This window comes from Phasianus colchicus, chromosome 21 (assembly GCF_987193195.1).
Source record: "Phasianus colchicus chromosome 21, bPhaCol1.hap1.1, whole genome shotgun sequence".
NCBI lineage: Eukaryota > Metazoa > Chordata > Aves > Galliformes > Phasianidae > Phasianus > Phasianus colchicus.
Window position 1 is genome coordinate 10,571,522 of NC_143456.1, and position 21,305 is coordinate 10,592,826.

The 21,305-nt window shown below is 40.7% G+C and overlaps 1 protein-coding gene across 6 annotated transcripts; it reads left to right on the plus strand.

Annotated features, from left to right (window-relative positions):
- The first annotated feature begins 20 nt into the window (after nucleotides 1–20).
- On the plus strand, nucleotides 21–21,292 carry SLC13A5 (solute carrier family 13 member 5). Of its 6 annotated transcripts, none has more exons than XM_090122457.1 (15): nucleotides 21–56; nucleotides 604–729; nucleotides 2,948–3,047; nucleotides 4,391–4,498; nucleotides 7,303–7,431; nucleotides 8,232–8,368; nucleotides 9,567–9,781; nucleotides 11,048–11,219; nucleotides 12,673–12,795; nucleotides 13,319–13,531; nucleotides 14,266–14,387; nucleotides 14,678–14,796; nucleotides 16,030–16,191; nucleotides 17,394–17,531; nucleotides 18,294–21,292. In XM_090122457.1, the coding sequence occupies exons 4-15, from the start codon at nucleotides 4,394–4,396 to the stop codon at nucleotides 18,420–18,422; spliced, it is 1,764 nt and encodes a 587-aa protein (XP_089978583.1). In that variant the 5' UTR covers nucleotides 21–56; nucleotides 604–729; nucleotides 2,948–3,047; nucleotides 4,391–4,393; the 3' UTR covers nucleotides 18,423–21,292. The 6 variants fall into 6 exon arrangements, with proteins under 6 accessions (XP_089978583.1, XP_089978582.1, XP_089978585.1 ...); XM_090122456.1 differs by lacking the exon at nucleotides 21–56 and adding an exon at nucleotides 69–524; XM_090122459.1 differs by lacking the exon at nucleotides 21–56 and having other exon boundaries at nucleotides 69–729; nucleotides 4,394–4,498.
- Nucleotides 21,293–21,305: the final 13 nt, after the last annotated feature.

The window sequence follows — 21,305 nt, forward strand, 5'->3', positions numbered from 1 at the left end:
GGCCACTGTTTTCTCAGTATGTTTTGGTCGACGAGCTACAGGGCCTTTGCTGTATGGTTGGTTTGCATCAAGCAAGGAGGGCTGGGGCATGCTGTGCTCTCCCTCCACCTCTGGAGCAGTTTTACTAGCATCCAGCCTTACAAACCCATTTTGAACCCCTGGGGCTTGTCCAGCCAAGTCAGAGCAGTGCTCGTGTCACAAACAATTACTGCCAGCTGGTGGAGAGAAAATATTTGCCCACCAACACCCCAGGCAGAAGCCCAGCATTGGGCTGACAGCCCCACCTCACCAAGCCTTTGCAGCAGGGCTGCTTGGCTCTGCCCTTATAGGCTCCCAGGCCCTAGTGTTTCCCCAGTTATTCCTGGACTGCTTCAGTATTTCAGTACATGAAACCTCCAGCCTGTGCTAACTGGCTTTACATTTTCTCCCTATTCTGCCATGGCTGGGACTGTCTGCTGGCATGAAGAGGCCACAGGAGCAGCAAGTCCTGCCCATCAGTTGGTCTCAGCTGGGGGCTCATGAAGGTGTACAGTCTTACAGGGATCTTATAAAGGAATGTAATTTGGAGAGAAACAGAATTTCCTATCTTCATTTCAATACCAGTACTCATCTCCAGGATCTCATGATGAAGGCCTAGCATTTCATGTACCTGTTATTGCAACTGATACCACAGAAGCATGATATAAGGAGCTCTTCCCTGATGCTATAGATCCTACCAAGTATAGAACTGTAGGTACAAGAGATGCAGAAAATACAAATTGACCTTCTCTATCTGTAAAACAGGGCAATAATATTAACACTTCTATTTTGCAAAGGTATTGGGAAGAATCATTCACTAGTGTTTGTATAATGTACTGTAATGTTGCATAGAACAGATGTCCCAGATGTTAGTCAGAAATTGGCCTGGTTCAGTTCCCATACCAAAAAACACTCTCTGACCCCATTTCTCTCTGGGAAAAAAAAAAAAAAAGGGTGGGGGTAGGGGGGTAGGGGGGTGGGGAGGGGGGAAGAAAAGAAAAAGGTAATCAATTAAGGCGTGTAAGCCATTATCTAGATCTGGGAATAATGAACATTTGTATGAATTCTGTGATACAAATTATGTAATGAAGCAGAGAGAAGAGTCTTTTGAACAAATATGTTAATGAGATGGCAGCTAAGGGAGAGGTTATAGGATTGCCAATTCCAAATCAAAGATTTTATGTCATTTTCTTTTCTTTTTTTTACCCTTTTTCATAGTCATTAGTCTACACTACTTTTTATGTGGTGCACATTTTAATGTGCTTTAAGGCTTGTTGCAGACTATATGAGAAATACCAATTCTAGGTCAAGAATGCCTGGTCAGCAACACACACTGACTGAGAAAGCCCCACTGACTCAATATTCATAATGAGGGCTTTTATGTAGAGAGTTGTTGGGCACAGGGTTTGTACTGAAAGGACTGTTCGTTCAGAGTCTGAAAAGCTTTTCTTGGAAAAATATCAGATGTTCCACTGGGAACTTAGTTGAAAGATACTCCTAAAGCAACAGAGTGGACTGTCAGTGGCTGTGAAAGTACTGACTGGCGGAAAAGCAGAGAGTAAGGAAGCAGTGATGTTTGCTGAATGCTGGAAATAACTCTTTCAATTTAAATTCTATGTAAACTTACAGTGCATAACATTATTGTACAAGACCTCTTCTAGGCATCATTTTAATGCAAGCTTCACATAGAGGTAAGTTCTGCTCTAGCTGTTTTTTAAAATGAGATTTTCAAAAGCCCCTGTAGAAGACTGATGTTTTTCTGCTGCCCTAGAATGCCTTAAAGTCAGCTTATTTAATTTTTGTTTCTCAGTGCCAAGTATTAGAGGTCTTACAGTCCTCATTTAATATAATTTTGTTAAACTTTTGTACCTCTGTGTGTTGCATGGAGCCTGCAACACTGAAATAACTTAAAATTGAAACTGTGAAGAGTTTTTGTCTTGAGAGGAATTGCAGCTACCTAGATCAAATAGATTGCTTTTTAAACAAGCAAACTGTACTTGTATACTTGGGCAGCATCTGAACTAAAGGCAGAAAATACATTTATCTGTAATTCAATGTATAACCTGCTGCCTGTAAAGCCTCCTTGTCACAAACAGTTCATCTCCAGCAATAATGAGAATAATTGGTATGAATGGCATGTAGTGATAAGAAAAATCAGAAAAGTAGCTTCTATACTAAATTTTTATTTTTCATTTTTCCTACCTGGATGGTTGATCCTGGAATTCCTGCTTCCCAAAAAGATTTGACATATAGTCCCTTTCTACTAACCCAAACAATGCAGGCCAGTGTTTGTTTATGAGCCTCCAGCAGTGTCCCACTTCTGAGTGAAACTTTTTACAGTGACTCGCATTGTATGTAAATGCCATTTCTGGTATTTATAATACAAAAAGGAAGATCACAAGGCTCTGCATGTTGTTGACAGTGTTGCTAAGTTCATCTATGAATCTGCTGTCTCTAAAGCAGCTGACTGTTTCTGCCTCTGTCACTATTCCCACTCAAGCTATAACAGGCCCAGTCTCTCGAGCTGGCTCTAGAGCTCACTGAACACTTCTCTGAACATATTCAGCTCACTAACTCAGCAGAAAACTCTGCTTTTTTTGTTGGGTTCATTTTGTGCCACATCAATCAATTGAGAGAAGACTCCAATGAGTCCCAGTACAACTGGCTAAAAAACTGCAGGTTGTGCCATCAGGTGAGCTTGGCCAGTTGCTGGAAATGATGGGCCATAAATTTGGATTTTCTGAACTCAATTTATCCCTCCCTTTCTCCTTCCAAAGGTACCCCCTTCTGCTAAACATTCAGTATATGAACAGCAGAAGATACTAAATCATATTTACACTGGTCTGTCAGACAAAGTGAATTCTATTACTAAACCACTAGAGTTAACTCCTACCATTTTCTCATTCAAGTGCTTTTCTTTGTTGATTAGGGAGTATTTTTCACCGGAGACTGGACACAGGAATGCAGGTTTTGGCTGATTCCTCACTTTCTGCTAGTCTCTGTGCTGGTGTGAAGTTTCCCCTCTGTTGGTAAGTAACCCAGGGGGATTGCTGCTAAAAGTTTGAATATCTGGAATTTGTACAGATCCAGTTGGCTACTGTTTTTCTTAATGAACACTCATTGCTTTTACAAACAGAACAGTAACACTGGAGTGTCTTGCTTTGAACTTCAATCACTCAAGATCCTCTACTCAACAGAGGACAAACAGCGCACTCTATAGTCGGAGCTCCCCCATTACTCGCTGTAGAATCTGAAATTCTTTATTTCTGAGAGTAACTGCTTGGTATGACTGTACAGAGTCCACAGGATCAAACTGTCATCTTTGCTGCCTTCCATTTCAGGTGGCTTTTGTCATTACAGAAGAATTCTTTGTCTGGTGCCCAGTCCCTCCCTCCTCCACTCCAATCATTTCTTTCTGCCATGTCAGCAGTGTTTGCCATCCTCTCAGTAGTGCTGTCACTTCTGATTTTGTATAGGCTAAACTAACCCTAACCCTAATCACTGGACCGACACAGCTTAAAAATAACTTTTTTGGTTAACCTTTCTGGGATATTTTTAACCCAGCTCATGGACACAAAATCTCTCATAAAATAATAGGCAGTGAAACAACCACGCATGCCTGCACAGACCTTTGTTTTAGGGAGATCCACACTGCAGGATTAACTCTGCATTTCCCCAGGGGAGCTCTGTTCCCTCGCCACTGTGTAAATGAGAATGGCTCTCCCTTGCCATCACCTTGTGCATCCAGCACCCGGAGAAGTCTGGGCCAGCATTTGGTCCTGCAGTAAACATGCAGTAGGAGAATCAGTGGTCGCTGGCAGCTTTTTGCAGGCACTATGAACAGAGAGATTTTCCTGAACATTCTCCCAGTTGGGGCGATAATTTGGAACACGGCTATCGAGCTGCTTTCCTTGTTCGCTGAGAGGAATGGAGAGAGGGGAAAGCCCCACTTTGTGGACGGGACCCATAGGGACCGAGCCGGTGGATTCGACCTCGCTCCGGGTCCCGCCGAGATCTCCCAGCTGTCGGACAGGATCTGCGGACGCCTGCTCCGCGTCCCCAGGGCTGCCTGTGGGAGGGAGGAACCGCAGGGCCACTTGACCGCACTCTGTGGGGCGGGCGCGGGGCAGGGTGGCTGGGCCGGCGCCCGACGGCATCTCCCCGCCCGCTACTTCGCTCGTGGGCCGCGTCCGCGCCGCTCTGCGCAAGCCCGGCCCTTTCCACGCGCGGGCGGACCCGGTGTCCCGTCGGGGCGCGGGCGGGTCGCGTCGCCCCCCGCCATGTCCCTCCCGCCGCGGCCCCGCCGCCCACTACTTAAAGCGGCGGGAAGCGGGTGCCGTGCTGCTCGCGCCCTGTCCGCGTCTCTCCACAGAAGATGGCCTCGACGTGCCCACGGCCCCTGCTGAGGTTCCGGTCCTTCGCCATCCTCTTTCTCGCACCGCTGCTGCTGCTGCCGCTGCCGATCGCTGTGCCCACGCGGGTAAGCGCCTGCGGATTCCGAGCGGGGATCCGCCGCCCCAGCGGAACCCAGCCACTCTCCGCCCCCGGGGCCGAGCCCCCGGCTGCCCCTGACCCAACGCGGCGGGCAGGCGCGGTTCGAGTTCGTGTGGGATCCCCCCAGAGCGGGCGGTCGCTGTGTGAAGCGCTGTCTGTTCGGTCCTGTATCTCTTTCAGTCCCTGTGTAAAGTGCTGCCCGCTGCGTCCCTGGCACTGTATCTCCTATGCCACCTGTCACCCTGTCCCAGAGGAGTTTCTTCTCAGCGCGATTAGCCTCTCAGTCCTGGGGCTCAGGGATGTAGTCTATTGCTTCTGCTCCTAGTGATCTTCAAATGGTGCTGGTGCTAGGCAGTGGAGCTCACATAAGGAGCCCAGAACAGGAGCCCCATGCCCATCTGGTCGTCCAAAGGAATATTCCATGCCAGGGCCTGGGCTCCCACAGACCCAACCCATCTTGCAAACTGGGTACAATTCTTTTTGACCCAGAGATAAATATATATATAGTTGGCTTGGATGTGTAGAACTGCACTCCAGGTTATGTAGGAATAGCTGTCAGTGGGCAGTTAGGGGGCTGAAAGGGGAGACTTCTGGGCTCTCTAAGCCTGCTGCTGAGACACTGAGATGCTTTTAAGAGTGCTCCTGAGTGCCATTCTTCATGCAGTGAAGCACTAGGAAGCCATGCACTATGTGTTATGCAGTGATTATAAAATGGGTTTGAATGTAGCGTACTTCACATCCATCTTCCTCTGGTGGGGTGTCATAGCTCCTTTGCTTTCAGCGCAGTTACACCAGCATGAAGCTGGAATGAGCTAACAAGAGTTTTATCTTTAAAACCTTGTAGCATTCTTGGGAAAATGTGAAACCTCTGTTTACAGTATTTTCACCTACTAGGGCGTTAGCTATTCTAGGGCTAAATGCAGTCTTTCTTCTAAGTGTAATGATCCATATATTTTAAACTACAGGAGGAGCATTATGCAGGTGTATTTTAAACCTGTTTACAAACAAATGAACAAAAATGAACAAATGAACAAACCTTTTGGCTTACCTGTCTAATAACAACCTCGCTCTTCACTTGAATGCTGGTGCCTTGAGGAAAGGAATTTCTGGCTGTTTGGCACTATTGTGATCAATACTAGGACAGTTTCCTGGAAAAAAATAAAAGAAAAAAGGGGAAAAAAAAAAGAATATCTCTACAGTTTCCCAGTAATTGTAGGAATATTGTGTCATCAGTCTCATCTGGGAAATTACAATATTACACAATGGGAGAGTAGCTGCTTTTCAGCTCTCAGTGAGAAGACTAGTCATAGTGATTGCTCTGGGTTGTCCGGACACACCAAGGAAACATTTTGTCACTATTCCCATAAATCACAGACGTGTATAGATGCGGATACAGCTACTTATTTAATCTCAGAACTTTGGCTGTTCAAAGTAGCTGTAGATGTTTGAGTTAATTTATAAACATGGCTGTATTTTTGAACTGCATGTAAATTATTTACTCTCCACTATACAAAGCCAGCTTTTTCTGTATTGTTTTATTTAAAGTAATATTCTCCTAGAGTAGTTTGTGTGTCTTTCATCTTATCAAATAAATTAACTACAGTATCTTCTTGCACTTACTTACTGTTGTACAGCTTAAATTCAATCATAAGCTCACCTCACATTTATCAAGGAAAGAAATTAAAATAGGATCTGTCTGATATCTCCTAGTCTCTAATGAAACATTTCTTTCCAAACTTGTCCTGCAATTAATCTCCTCTAAACCTGAGAAAAAAATTACTTACAAGGACTGTTTTCTAATTCTTCAACTCCTCCCAGTTTTTAAATACAACCTTACAGCAGTTTTAAAATATCACTGTAACACCATTAATTTTTGCAATAAAGTGCCATTTGTGCATTAGAATCAGATCCTATAAACAGATACCCTAAATATGAACAAACTGTGAGCAGAATGCTTTGACTAAAGCTTTAAAACATTGTTTACTGTAGCTAATGAATGCTTGCTTCCCCTAACAATTTTGAAAGTACAAACCAAGGAAGCCTAGGTTAGAGAAATGTGTGACCAATGGTATAAAGAGTCATGTTACAACAGGGGATGAGGGAATCCTCTTATTAGATAACTTATTAGATAATTAGATCCCTTATTAGATAAACACAGTATGGTTTGGGAAAGCAAGTTAATATCTCATATGTCCTTAGCTGCTCAAAAAAAAAAAAAAAAAAAAAAAAAAAAAAGTTGAGAATTCTAAACAGTGAGAGTTATAATTGTAGACTGTTCAGTGATACAGTTTCTGGGTTCAAGTGTATTACTAAGACACACTTCAAATACATCTGAATGTCAATCAGTCTTCTCACCTATACCAGGAAATACTCATCTATAAGCATCCATTTAAAAATAGATTACTAAAAATAGAAATGCCCAAATCTTAAACACCATTAGAAATTCTTGGCACCTCGGTGTGAAATTTGCTTACCTCAACTGCCAAGAGGTAATTGCACACTGCAAACTGCACTTACCTAGCTGTGGAAGGTTTGTTTTTTTTCATGCCCTACATTTTATGTAAAGGCATTAGAAAACACACAGTGGTCAAAAAGACTTTTTATGCAACTGACTTCTGATCAAGACTCAAAATGTACAAGTTTAAATCCTTCTGTCCTTGCTACCTATTTCTGTGTAACTAGTTAAGCTACAGACAATTGAATGTTTGGTTCCCCTTAGAAGAGATAGCAGTGTGTTTCTTATCTGTAAGAATAATTTTCTATGCTTATATGTCTTCCATTATATTGCAGGAAGCCAAATGTGCATATATCATCATCATCATGGCTGTGTACTGGTGCACCGAAGTTATCCCACTGGCTGTTACTTCCCTAATGCCAGTTGTATTTTTCCCTCTGCTTGGAGTTCAGAGCTCTAAATCAGTAAGGAACAGTTCTTACTTCATTCACATCTGATAAAAGGATATCTATTGCTCTGATTCCTCACTGGTAGGAAAGCACTCCATTTCTGGTGCTGTTTTTGAACATGTTGAGCAGGGTTCTGGTATGGGAAGATTCTGAACCAAATATGTATTTTCCCAAAATATTAAGGATGTGGGGCTTGGGGTGGTAGAGGGAAATTCCTCTGGGCATGGATCCTGATGGAAAACATCCCAATAGTGCCAGGAGTTTGTATGTTCAGAACCCACCCAATTAGAGAGCACTGCTAACATCTTCTGGGAGATTTCAGAATGCATGAGGCAAACTTCCTCTGGCAGGGTAGACAGTACAATGCCAACAAGTACACTGTGTCCCCTCTGAAGCTCATGCTGCTAAAGGATAATTGGCTGTTTGTGCTAGTGGAAGAGTAGTGCGTTAGCCCGAGCGAGAGACACTGCATTTAGGTACTGTAGCCCAGGTTTATTATTGGCCAGCAATAGTTAGGATGGGTGAGGTTTTTAGAAGTTCTGGGAAATCTATTTTGGAATTTGGCATTTCTGGTACCTACATGATACTTTGAGCCTCTATCAATCTTTTTTTTTTCAGTTTAGGCTGTTCAGCACTAAAAAAGGGAATCAAGAGTTCCGGAATCTGGAGGCAGTTCTAAGGCTGCCACTGCTCTTTCTGACAATGTTGGGGTGAGGCCTGGTGCACTAAATGGCTTTGAGAGGAAGGCAGGAAATACTAGTGAAAATAGCAAGAGGCAAGATTTGGTCCCCTGATCTATCTTCTTTGTCTTACAGGTGTGTTTGCAGTATCTAAATGACACAAATATGCTCTTTGTTGGAGGGCTGATAGTTGCAATTTCTGTTGAACGGTGGAATCTTCACAAAAGGATTGCGCTGAGAGTCCTGCTGATACTTGGGGTGAAGCCTGCACTGTAAGAACGTTACATTAGCTCTTCTTTACCTGTGTCAGTTTAGCAGAGACCTAGGTATGCTGTTCAAGAGTCAGCATAGGAGGGAAGTTCCAAGAAGCTCTTTTGCTGCACTTGTATAGAGTTTCCAGAGGTGAAGTTTTTTGCAGGAACAGTTAATTTGCCCTTTATCCAAAAACATAATAGTGGTAGGGCGTCTGTGACTGCTGACCTGAATGGCATGAAAATACTTTCATTTTTATGTCAGCTCCAATCTCTATAGTTTCTCACATTTCCTATTGGGTCCATGGTTTGATTCTTGGATAAGATTATTGAGTGGAATTCAGTTTTCAAAACACAAGCATTCACTTCTGATTCAAATAGCTAGACTGTCTGCATATCATTAAAAAGGAAAAGGCTTGTCTATAATAGGGCAGATGATTCGTGCACAAGAAGTTCTTATCAACTGCAAAGCAGTAAGTTTCTGAGTGGAATCCAAATACCCATTTGTTCTTGTCTGAAGATAGTGAGATAAATCTTTCTCTTCCTTCTTGTTTTAGGCTGAATTTCTGTACAACCACAAAGCTATGGTTTCATCTTTATTGTTGCTACCCAGCTGATCTATTATTGTATGTGCTGGCATTCACAGTTCCTATGAAATCCTTTTATCATGACCTGAAGTCATCAGTGAGGCAGGATTGCCACCAACATCTGTGTGAATGGAGACATGGTCCTCACCTAAAAGCCATGTGCTCCTTCTGTCATGCTTAAGTGGTGCCAGTTACACAGCCAGAAGTGTTGCAAAGGTGGTGGTGAAGAGCATCCAGTATCCATTAGTTTGCATCTACAGATAAAGCCAAGTTTACAAGATGCAAAAGCGGTTTTCAGTCACAGTGACAATAGGCAGGGAAGAAACACAGTTTTATAGTTCACTTCTACAGAGTTGCCATTTCATTTTATTTTAATCTGGATAAATTCTGGGTTCTTGCTACTGGGAACAAGGTGGTGCGGACTTAATCATGCACAGATCAAGGAGCTAAATGCCTTTCTTGGATTCCTTCAATGAAGATGGCAGAGCTAGCAGGGAATCTGTCTCCACTTTGTATTGTCAGAGACAGCACACATCCTTTTCTGGACTCTGCTCTCTAAATTACAGTGACTACAAAGCCTAGCAATGTCTGTTTTTCCCTCCTTTCTCCTCTGCTTGTTTCTCTCTTTTCAGCCTCATGCTGGGGTTTATGATAGTCACTGCCTTCCTGTCCATGTGGATAAGTAACACAGCAACCACTGCTATGATGGTTCCCATTGTTCAGGCTGTCCTGGATCAAATGGACAATACAGAAAATGATGTGACCATGATGGAACAAGCAACTGGCCAAACAAATACAGTGATTGAGCTGGAGGAAAAGAATGCATCAGATTCCACTCCAGTGCAGGGTAAGGGCCTGCTAAAGGAATGAGTTGATTCCACTGAATTTGTTAGACTCAGAGCTCATATATTGAGTTTCTCCAATTTCACTGCTCTGTTGTGCGAGTACAGAGAGCTATATTATTAAATACTATTAAAAATCAATCTGTAATGCCTTTCTCTTTCAGAGAAGGAAAAAATGTCTTGGTGATTTTCATGGATGTGATTTCATGGAATTAGTAGTTTGATCAGCCGTGATTCCCTGTGAGACTGTGTACAAGAATGAGTTCAAAGATTGGTAGTGGATACCATGTCCCACACTTCAAACCTTCTGCCTGAGACAGAAGGATTATATGTCTGTGGAAGACGCAGTGTATGAGGCAGTTCACATGTGCCAGTCATTGCCCTGTTATGATATTGACTCAATTGCCATATTTGTTTGGACTTTGGAAGCGTAGCTGAGATACAACAGCAATCTCTGCTTTTTGGTTGTGTGATATCTTGCCTCACTAGTGAAGGGAGAATGCACAATTGTGCAAAGCTCAGGCACAATTGCATGTGTTTATGTAACTCATGCAAGCTCAAGAGAATACTAATAGGTCAGAGAGTGCCCTTCAGGTTTTCTCATTGCTAGCTTCCAAACAGTTGTATTAACATAGTTTTTTAAGTTTGCCTATGCTGTTTTTAGTGTTTATTTTTGAGTCTCAAAAACTTCTGCACTTAGACTAGAATTAATAATTTTGCTGGATTTCTGTATACTTAGAAGGAACTACTTGGCTTTGATACTTGATTTATCTTGAACATGCAATGAAAGCAACAAATTTGGGGTGCTTTTGGTTTTTGGGGTTTTGTTTTGTTTGGTTTGGTTTGTTTTTTCATTTGGTTGGTTGGTTGGTTGGTTTTTGGTTTCTTTTCTTTTGTTTGTTTGTTTGTTTTTTTCTGTCATATTTGCAGCTGCTAAAACTTTTTGGATTCTTTCTGTGGTATTGAGAGTATTCTCATGACTACAGTTTCTGGGTGATGGTAAGCCTGTCTGTGAAATAGGAAATTGCTGCTTAGAAACTGTGGCACCAAGATGGGCAACAGCATCCTTGGATCACGTAGAACCAGATTATCAACCTTTCTCCTCAGCACCTCATGAACATAATTCTGAAATATTTGGGGAATTATTCTGTAGGGTTTTAAAATTAAAACAATTGGCACGCACAAACTGGAAGAACTGAGTCTGCAGGCCCTGACCTAAACTTTACACCTTCCTAACTGTACCTGAGGCAAGTTATGTTCTTTGTATTTAGTCATAAGCAATGGACAAGTTCCTGATGGCACCAGATCTTCTGAGGAAAAGAAAATGAAGAAACGTATATGTAAGGGAATGACACTGTGTGTGTGCTATGCTGCCAGCATTGGAGGAACTGCAACACTGACTGGAACAGGGCCAAACATGGTGTTGAAAGGACAGATGAATCAGTAAGTCATTCTTGATATTTCTTTACTTTTACTGCCACACAGTTTTGTGAGCGACACATAAAAGTCATAGTAACCATTTCAGTTGTTAAATTATTCAGTAACCAGATGATGAACTGAAAATGAGAAATGTGTGTAAAGTGACGAGTCCTATTGTTCTGCTCCAGCACTTTTTAGGTGATGGTACGATAGATCTGAGAAGCTTGTTGGTAATTGACAGCTGGCTAAATATGAGATACTGGTTCTTCTGCCTCCTCTTTTTCAAGTAAAATGCAGCACATGAACAGAACAACTGCAGTGGGGATCTTGAAAAGAATGTATGATTAAGTCTTCTCATAAACACACTGAAAAGTGGTAAAAATAACTTAGCTGCTGTTGTATTATTATTTCTTCTCCCTGTGGCTATGTAAACTATATAGATACTGTTTTAAAAGAAAGGAGCTATCCACAAAATAATCTTTTCTAAGATGGGAACTGTTGAGTCACAGCCTGAGCCACTGATGCAGTCCCTGGGGAAAGGATCCAGTCAGCTCTGAGAGCACAGGGGGAGCAAGGCAATTCACCTGTATGACAGGAAGGGGTGAAGCTTGGCTGCACCTCTCTTAGACCTCATTTGAGGGCTGGCTGTCACTAGGGAAGGGTCTCTTTTTGGAGTTCTCTCCTTGGTGAATCTTTGCCTTGTGAACCTAGACTCTTCTGATATGGGTAAGCAATCTTCTTTCCTTCTTTTATAGAACTTTTCTATTGTGCTGGTCCTTCCGTCATCATGCCTTTGTTGTAACACCTTTCCCATTGTACTGATCTATCCGATTGCTGCAGGAATTTATTTAGATGCAACCTTCTCTGCAGTGAAAATTCTGTAGACCCTCAATGATTGTTCAACATTCCATCTTTCTACCGGAGTACTTAAACTGGAGAAACTACATTATCCATTGGTTTTATCACCTAGTTGAAAATTTGCTACTGCTATTTCTTCTCCAATGGTGGATGCAGGGAAGAACAGAAAATTGTTCATAAAACTCTGGCTTCAGTCTTTTGAGCCAAGTAGCGACTTTGTCTTCTACTGAAATGAGCAGAAGTGCAGCTATTAACTTCAAGAGAAATTTCTTGTTTTCCTATTACAGTTATGAATGGGGAGGAAAAAAACATCACATCATGGAATAAATGAGGAGATGTAGAGATCTTTCAGCAGTGCTTGTCTTATTGTGACCTAAAATGTCAGCACGAGCGCCTGTCTGCTTTAAAGTAGAATGTAGAGAAAATTATCACAGTATCATTTAATTTCTATTCTGAAATCTAGAGCTGCCTTTCTATTCAGTTAGGCAGTGAGTATTGCCTATGATTACTAGTAATGGTTGTCCCAAATGTACATGTCTAATTGTCACCACAGCATAGTGAAGTGAATGCAGATTACTGAATGTTTTGACATTAATACAGAAAACATTTTTCTTTTCAGATTATACCCCAACAATAATGATGTTGTGAATTTTGCTTCCTGGTTTGGATTTGCCTTTCCAAACATGATTCTGATGTTGGTATTAGCATGGCTTTGGCTTCAGTGCTCTTTCATGGGATTCAAGTAAGCATTTAACTATTTCGTATCATTTAAACCATTCAGCTAATGCAGATCAGGTCACTTGCAAGATTCTAGATAAAACAAAAGCACTGGCAATTTATTCATTCTGTAACTGGGAGTAGTTGCATTTCACAGCAGCTTTTGAAATTTGGAAACCTTTTATGTTTGGGGAGAGTCACACTAGGTAAAAGTGTAAGACGTTCTTAATATTCAGGCAGAATTGCCTTTTTCAATTTAAAATCTGAGAATTTCAGAGCATGAAGAGCATGTCTATATTTTGCTGCCCTTGATTCAACAGAGTTTTTCATACTAGGTTGCACCAAATTGGACAGACTTACGGACTCCATTTTTCTGTGAAAATTGGCATGTGCATATGAAATACTTTGACACTGCTATCATTTATCTGTTCCTGCCCTCTGCTTTAGTCTGTGCCTGTCTGGAGAAGGGACAGCTTCATTGTGGAAGGCATGGTAAATTCCTCTAGTGTGTTAATGCTTACAGTGTTTTCTTCTCCCTTTTCTTAAAGCTTTAAAAAAAGCTGGGGATGTGGGACAGTGAGAACTGCTAAAGAAAAAGCTGCATACAACGTGCTGAAAGCAGAAATGAAGAAATTAGGCCCTATCTCTTATGCTGAATTCAATGTCCTCGTAATGTTTGCTTTGCTGGTTGTCTTGTGGTTTTCCAGACACCCAGGTTTTGTAAAAGGCTGGGCTAGCAGGCTCTTTCCAGAAGGAGAAAAGTAAGTTTTGAGGTTTTTTCATCCTATACTCCCCTGGATGGGAATCAGATTCCCCTTCTCTTACATTCTGTTTTGACTAGGGGGTCATTCATTCCAACCATATTTGAATTTGTGTTTGTTGGGCTGGATTCTCTCTCATGCATGACATCTACAAACTGTTTGACAGTTTGTATTGCAATGAAGGCTGAAGACTGGGACATGGGGCAGGCTGAGCTTCCTAAAGGAAGATAAAATTCTGCAATGCTTATGTCTGTCATGCAGAAGTACGTCAGTGTTTTCTTTGCATGTATTACAATTAGCTGTGGTGTTTAAGCATTTGGTACTATCATCTCTAAAAAATAGCATGTATAGAAACCACTGGGAAATCAATTCTTTGCTTTGAATATCTTCTTCACCTGATCTTATGTAATGTGACATATTAAGAACATAAAACTTGTGATAGGAAGATCTTTCAGGTAATTTTCTTGCAAATCACTGGAATACAGTCTTTGAGTCTTGGCTTCTTCCCAGAGAAGTAACCCTGCCTACAGAAGCATTTTCTTAGGTGATTTTCATTTACGACGTTTGTGCTGTGGCAGGTCTAAGATACCTGAGTCATGAACTAGCCATCTGTTTTGCTAATATATAGACCCCAAACAGAAAGACAAGGAACACTGATTGCAATGCTGGAAGGCAGCCATTTTCTGGAAGACAGATGTCTTATTTTCTAAGCTATCTTCTCTTTTCTCCTTTAGATATATCACTGATTCTGCTCCTGCTGTGTTTATTGCCCTGCTACTGTTTATCCTTCCTGCTAATAAACCCAAATTCATAGGCTGGAATTCAAGCACGTCTGACACTGAACAGACTGAAGAAGGTATTTAAAAGAGGCATTGTAATGTTGTGAAAGTTACCCCATACCAGCTAACATGGTAGAAACATACTCCTGATTTGCATGCATTTCTTCAGGGTACATCATTTCACAAACATCCTTGCGCAGGGCTGCGGCAAGCTCCCTGCTTGTATGCGTTATCCTTACTCTTACATGTGCAGGTTTTTCAGTAATATACCTCTGCCTGCTGGACCTTTCCCTTGTATCTTAAATAACTGGAGACAAAATGACTTCACTCTCCTGAAATATATTCTGCTTTTCATTTCTCACTTCAGATATTAAAAAGCCATTTTTATCAGCCCCACTGCTAGACTGGAATGTGGTTCAGAGGAAGATGCCCTGGAGCATTGTGCTGCTGCTGGGAGGAGGTTTTGCCTTGGCTGATGCAAGCGCAGTATGTTCTGATATTTATTTTTCACTAACTCAGAGGTGGACTTGCTTGGTTTGTTTTCCTGTCCTGTATTACTGGGCATGCACCCAAAGGCAAACTCAGTAGAAATGTTTGCATTTGGAGGTAGATACAAATTAGCAAAAATTAAGAGGAAAGGTGAATATTTCTGCCTCTTTTTCAGGAACTTGCATGCACTGATCAAGTTTGTGTAATTTATCTGAGCCCTGGATGTATTAGAACCTTCACTTGCTGCAGAGATAAGAAGAGCAGCCTTTCTTATTTGTATTGTCATCCTGATCCCATCCCTGACTAGAAAAAATAGAAGCATAAGTAACGTTTGTAAGATTTCCAGAACCATTTGAGGTTTGTTTAAAGGACATAAATCTTCAGATTTAAACCAAACTATTTCTGAACATGTCAGGAAGAAAATGATTGTGAGTAGATATTTACAAATAATCACATACAGTGGGATTTCTTGAATCTATTGTGAGTGGCTGTTGCCAGGCAATGTGCTATGCTCCATAAGCCCACTGTTTGATCCCGTGTTCATAAATTCACAGAAAATGCAGCTGATTTCCACAAACAGGAAAGGTTCTTGAAGCAAACTATGCTTTTTGATGCATCTTAGTACAATGAAGTAGAGTCATAGCCTTAGATATCAAGAGTGTCATGGTTTGGGGAAGTTTGTATTCAAATCTAAGTTTTGTGCCTAGACAGTTTTTAAACAATGGGGTAAATTAAAGCTCTGGTGTGTTACATTCATTCACATTCACCATATGTACATTATTAAAGCTCTGGAATATTGCAAGCTATCTGCTCATAGGCTCTGTAAGCTCTTTGAATCAATTGCTGTATTTTCATAACATAGAATACTCACACAGCATTGTTATCTTCAGAAACATTAAAAATGCATTGTAGGAACCTTGTGAGTGATTCATTAAGTATTTGCAGTAGTCTCAGCAATAATTATTTCTGCTTAGTAAAAAAACAAAACAACAACAACAAAAAACCATGAACAAGTATTTTGGCTCTAGGAAAATCAGGGAACTGTGGCTGAGTGTTATGTTCAGTTGGCAAGGAATTCCTTTTAGTGTTTGTGACAGATTATTGAGGGGCAGTTATATAATTTGAAAGCCACTTAGCATTATTTGTTAGGAACACTACACATAATGAGTTTTCTGCTCCTGAGCCAGGGAGTCTAAACTTCGCTGAAAAAGATACTTTTTTTCTTATCAGAACTCTGGACTTTCAGCTTGGCTGGGTCATCAGATGACTCCATTAGGATCTATTCCACCCTGGTCCATTGCAACAGTACTTTCCCTTATTATAGCAGTCTTCACCGAATGCACCAGTAATGTTGCCACAGCCACTCTCTTCCTACCTGTCTTTTCATCCATGGTAAGATTGCTTCCATCTTGTTATGCTATCAACTGACAGATCAGGAGTAAACTGACAGTCTAAATATGAAAAATCATATTTACTTTCTTGAATTTTGCTCTAATGTTACTCTGAAATCCAGTAATGAAATAGTCTATCTGACAGCATATCCTGATAGACATTGACTTTATCTGATGTTGCTAGAAAGAGTCAAATTTATATCTCTAAGATTACTGCTATATTTATAACATTGTAAGCAGATGGGCAGTAGGAATACAGACTTCATCCAGTTTGTCCTATCCATACACCTGAAGTCTGAGATACTGGCTTCTTGGGCAAAGAAGCTAGCTCAGTAAGCCACTTCAAGCCTGCCATAAGGAACACCCCTTGGCTGTGGAGAAAGTGGAGAGTGACTTTTTTAATATAGATCATACTACATCAATTATTTCTGGTCATTTTATATTTGAGCCATCAACTCAGAACTGGAAAATCTAAAACAAACAAAAAAATACCCACCACTTTCTTCTATTAATCCTTTTGGAGGGATCCTTTATCTTCATCATTTACACTAGAATATGGAAAGTGGTGGGCTTGATCATTAGGAATACATTTTGTGTATTAAGGCAGAACAATTTTAAACCTTAAGGGAGGAAAACCTGACAAGTTTTGCTATAAAATCAGTTGCAATTGCTGCCTTTTCTAACCAGAATGGAAATGCAAGCATGAAGAAAAAAAAAAAAGAATATTTTGTTGTTTAACTTAGAATAAAGTGGCTGTACTTTCCAAGTCATTTCATCAGGATAGAATTGTCCAAATAAAAGTGCTGTGCTCCTAGCTGCTACAGTTCTGAGTCCCACAGTGTAATGTCTAAAAGTGTTACTCCCCATGCTTTGTAATTATAGTTCCATCCTTGTATTAACCCAGCAAATGCTCTAAAAATGCTTCTCAAGGTCAAAGAAAAGATTGCTGGGTAAATTTGACCAGAACTCCAAATTATACCATAGAGCAGCAAGAAAGAATCAAACATTCTTTTAAGTACTGTGGGGAAGAGAGACCAAAGTTATCTTTAAGCGCGTGTAGATTCCATAATAAAATGCTTGAAAATTACTCTGGTGATGTAACACCAGGGAATTAGCTGAACCTATGTGTCTTAGAAGTCTGGGAAATGTTCTCTTTTTCTTTGGAACTCTTCTAGCGTGACAACTGTCTTTGTCTTGCTGCAGGCTACATCTGTCAAGATTCACCCTTTGTATGTTATGCTGCCGGGTACTCTGAGCGCTTCCTTTGCTTTCATGCTGCCTGTTGCAACACCTCCAAATGCAATAGTGTTTTCCTATGGCCACATCCGGGTTTTGGACATGGTAAGATGATGAACTGCCTAGTCTCTAGTCTGAAGTTCTCCACTGTACTTCCCCTGAAATATGACAAGAGTTTAATTTTCTTGGCCTAATATTTACAAAGTACCTGAGCACTCTTATGGGCTGTAACTAATACCTTACGCCCTTCTCTTTACTACAGTAAAGATTGGCGTCTCTGCAGCAATGTTACCTTTCTCATAGACTTTAGCAGACATACTGTCTATTTTCAGTCCAGCTGAAAATTCAAAGCTGACAAGTGTAAGTCTCTTAAACGCCAAGGCGTTAAAATGCAGCTGGTGCTTTCCAGTGTCTTCTGGGGCTTTTGCAAAGATAAATAAAAGAGTTGAAAGTAGAAGGTAACAAGTCCAGTCACCCTGGACTTTGGTCCTCTGGTTGCCTGTGGATCACACAGTACCGGCTTCTGTGCTGAACATCCAAACATTATCAGTTTTCTAACTGAAGACTTGAAGGGCATGGAAGCTACTCTTTAACTAATAAGAGCAACTTCTTGAATGTCTACTAAATCTCCTAGACCTGTTGAACAGCAAAGCATTCAATGGCTTTGGACAGTGCGTTCCCTAGTATTTCTACCTCAGCAAGAACATAGGGCAGTGGGTACTGTGGCTATTTCTGTGCTTTTATTTGACTGTATTTTTCCTTTTTCTTTTTCTTTCTTTTTTTTTTTTTTTTTATAAATATGCCTTGCTATAAGTTGCTGTGCTGATGTTTGGTTGTTGTTGTTGGTTTGAACTTTCATCCTTGTAGGTTAGGTCTGGAATTGTAATGAACATCATTGGAGTGTTCTGTGTCACACTGGCAATCAACACATGGGGAAGACCTATATTTGAGCTGGACACATTCCCAACATGGGCAAACAGCACAACTAATCAGTGAGCAATGAAGAATTCATGTTATACAAGAAAAGGCTCCTTAATCCTATTCCCTGTTGCCTGAAACATATAGAGCCTTGTCACCATTTCAGATCCAATATTAGCTGCTACCTTCTGGGAGTCACACATCAGATCAAGTATGGACCAACTCATTAGAGTCATGCTGGAGACAAATGTGCTGTTTAATTATGCAACCCTAAGGATGGTATGTTTGGATCATAAGTATGGTCAAGTGATCCATTGCATTTTCAACCAAGGTCAAGATTTAGAATTTATCTAACTTATTAAATAAAAAGAGGGTAAGCTGTTGTATCAAATAGTTTGGACTATTTTATCACTGGTATGTACTTGTAAATCATTGTCATTGGACCCAGTTAAGAGCTGACAATTCATTAACTGCTACATATCAACAAGTTAGCAGCTGTACAGAGAAATTCCCAATGTCACTTATTTAGGTGAGTCTGTTATATTTTAGTCTGGACTCAACCTTGTGGTGAGCTGTTTCCAAGTCAACATGCAAATGTTTTTCATCATCTTGTTTTCATTCCCAGATCTCAATGCATTTAGACACCATTATTGAGGGTCAGGATAACGTGATGCCATGCTAGTCATGATTCTGTTGAAGTCTTGAGCAATTATGTTGGTTGTGTACTCCTTGCACTGTGGTACCGGCAGGGGCAAGAATCTTTCCTCCCTTGGATCCAGGTAGATGTGGTTTCACAGGCTTTATTAGTGCCAGCTTGGAAATGACTGGTGTCGCATAGGACTTCACACCTACTGGGAAAGCTCCTGGATTCATCTCAATAATTAACTGTAGAATTTTGAAGTGGAAACAAGGCAAGAGAGAGGCTCTAACTGAAGGTCTTGCAAACAATAAGGGGCACAGATGATAGGAGTTGTGCTGATTGTGTACTTTAGAATCCAGGTCCTGTGACAAAATTGTAGCACCTATTCATGTAATTTCTGAAGCAAAAGTCTATCAAAAACTTAGTATTGGACTAGGTGTATCTTGCCATTGTGTATGAATGATGTTTATTTAGCCTTGAAGATGAAGTTAGGATGTAAGGCATTGTGTTGCAGTAGACACATCTATGATCATGACCCAAGTTTGGTTTCTGGATTTGCTGTACAACCTTAACCAGGTCAATTTACCTCTTTTTGTCTCTGTTTTCCATTCTGAAAAGATGTTACAGAACTTATCTACCTCATAGGATGTTGTGAAGAAATAAGGGTCAACATTTAAGGCACCTTGAGGGGAAAAAAAAAAGCCACATCTGGCCTCTAGCACCATAATGTATGTAGAATATTTAACAGGTTTGTAGTTAACATGAATGTTCTTTACATAACTGTAAAAATATTCATGTTTTGCCTTTAAAAGTGAGTCAAGTATATATATCCACAAAATCACTAGGTGCTTTTCTGAGCAGAAAACTTCTTCAGTAATGATTTGAGTTTCATGCTTTTATCTTCTATGGTCTTTCAAGGTGCTGGGCACCATGAACTCTCCACTGACTGTTGTTCCTGGTACCTCAAATAGCACTCTGTCTACCTAGCTGGCTGCATATGGTGCAGCCTAATACCTCTTCCATGGAATGATGGGACATGTGGATAAACACTTGCAAAGTCTGACTAAGGAAAAAAGCAGTTCTAGTGCCAAGAAATGGCTTGATCACAGGTATTGGTCACCACCTGAAGGTTATCACAGTATTCATTTAAGGATGTAAAGCCAGAACCAACTAAGCGCCTCATATGCTTTGGAAATTATCACTTAATACCAACTTGCATCTGTAGATATCTAATTGCATTTGAGAAAGTGACTTTTTTTGCTTTCTGATAATCCTCATAATATGAAGACACTTCATCACTGCAAGATTCTTCATAGTATTTGATCTTCATTGTTGCAAGTGAGATACAGCGGTCCTTGTGTGGGTGGGTAACACTGAGCTTGCCTGTCTCAATTTATACAGATCCAAATTCCTCAAAAAATGGTTTCAGCTTGAAGGTATAGGACAGGTACTTTCCTCTCCCATTTGCAGAAAGGAATGTTCTGAAAGTATCTTGAAGGGAGGAAAGTGCCTTCCTCTCAGCTAGGAAAGTGCTTTCTTCTGTTGTTATGCAAGTAGAAAACATGTTATTTTCTGGAATGGTTACACTGGGTGAGTTATTGACAGAAGTGCCAGATCAGGGAGAAAAGTACTCATGGTGGATTAAAGAAAGGACTCTGACATTGTAATAAATGTGGTGCACTTGATGTGTCACCTTGTTGCCCTGTTGATCTCAAGAACTTCCCTCTGAGACATCCTTATGATATCTTATAAATGAATATTCAATTTAAATGGCAAATTGCAGAATTAGAGTCAGACAAATAAAATATTACCAGGGCTATCTTCTGTGTGGCACAGATTTTCTCCTGTGTGACACAGCATATCACCTGTTTCTGCGTTACCTTCCCCTGTAGCATAATATTGCTCCAGTAAGATCCACAGTAGTACACGCCATAGAAAATCAGTGCAAAGCAGAGATTTCAGCACTGCTTCAACAATCTTCAGACCTATGTATCAATGCTTCCTTTCACCATCTAATTGATAACTTGAGTTTCCACCTTTAAAAATGCTCAGGCAGAACCAAAGCTGGTGGCATATGCTACAAGCTGTCCTGTTTATTCCAGAGTAAAATATGATAGGAATCTAAGAAACACAACAGTTTTTTAAGAAATATACTTGCACAAAGTCTCCAGAATAATGTGCACAAACACATTTTTCTTCAGTACCAAGCATACATGTCATCTTGCTCCTGTGCCCTGAGTAAATAAATGTGTTATTTACAATAGGTAATGCAAAGACAATGCTTTGTTACTGGAACTAGGTTATGTTTATCTTCCAGCACT

Coding starts and splice junctions, on each gene's coding strand:
- SLC13A5 (XM_090122457.1), top strand. CDS start 4,394: ATGGCCTCGACGTGCCCACGGCCCCTGCTGAGGTTCCGGTCCTTCGCC. Junction 8,369..9,566: donor CTTGGGGTGAAGCCTGCACT/GTAAGAACGTTA, acceptor CTCTCTTTTCAG/CCTCATGCTGGGGTTTATGA. Junction 9,782..11,047: donor AGATTCCACTCCAGTGCAGG/GTAAGGGCCTGC, acceptor CTTTGTATTTAG/TCATAAGCAATGGACAAGTT.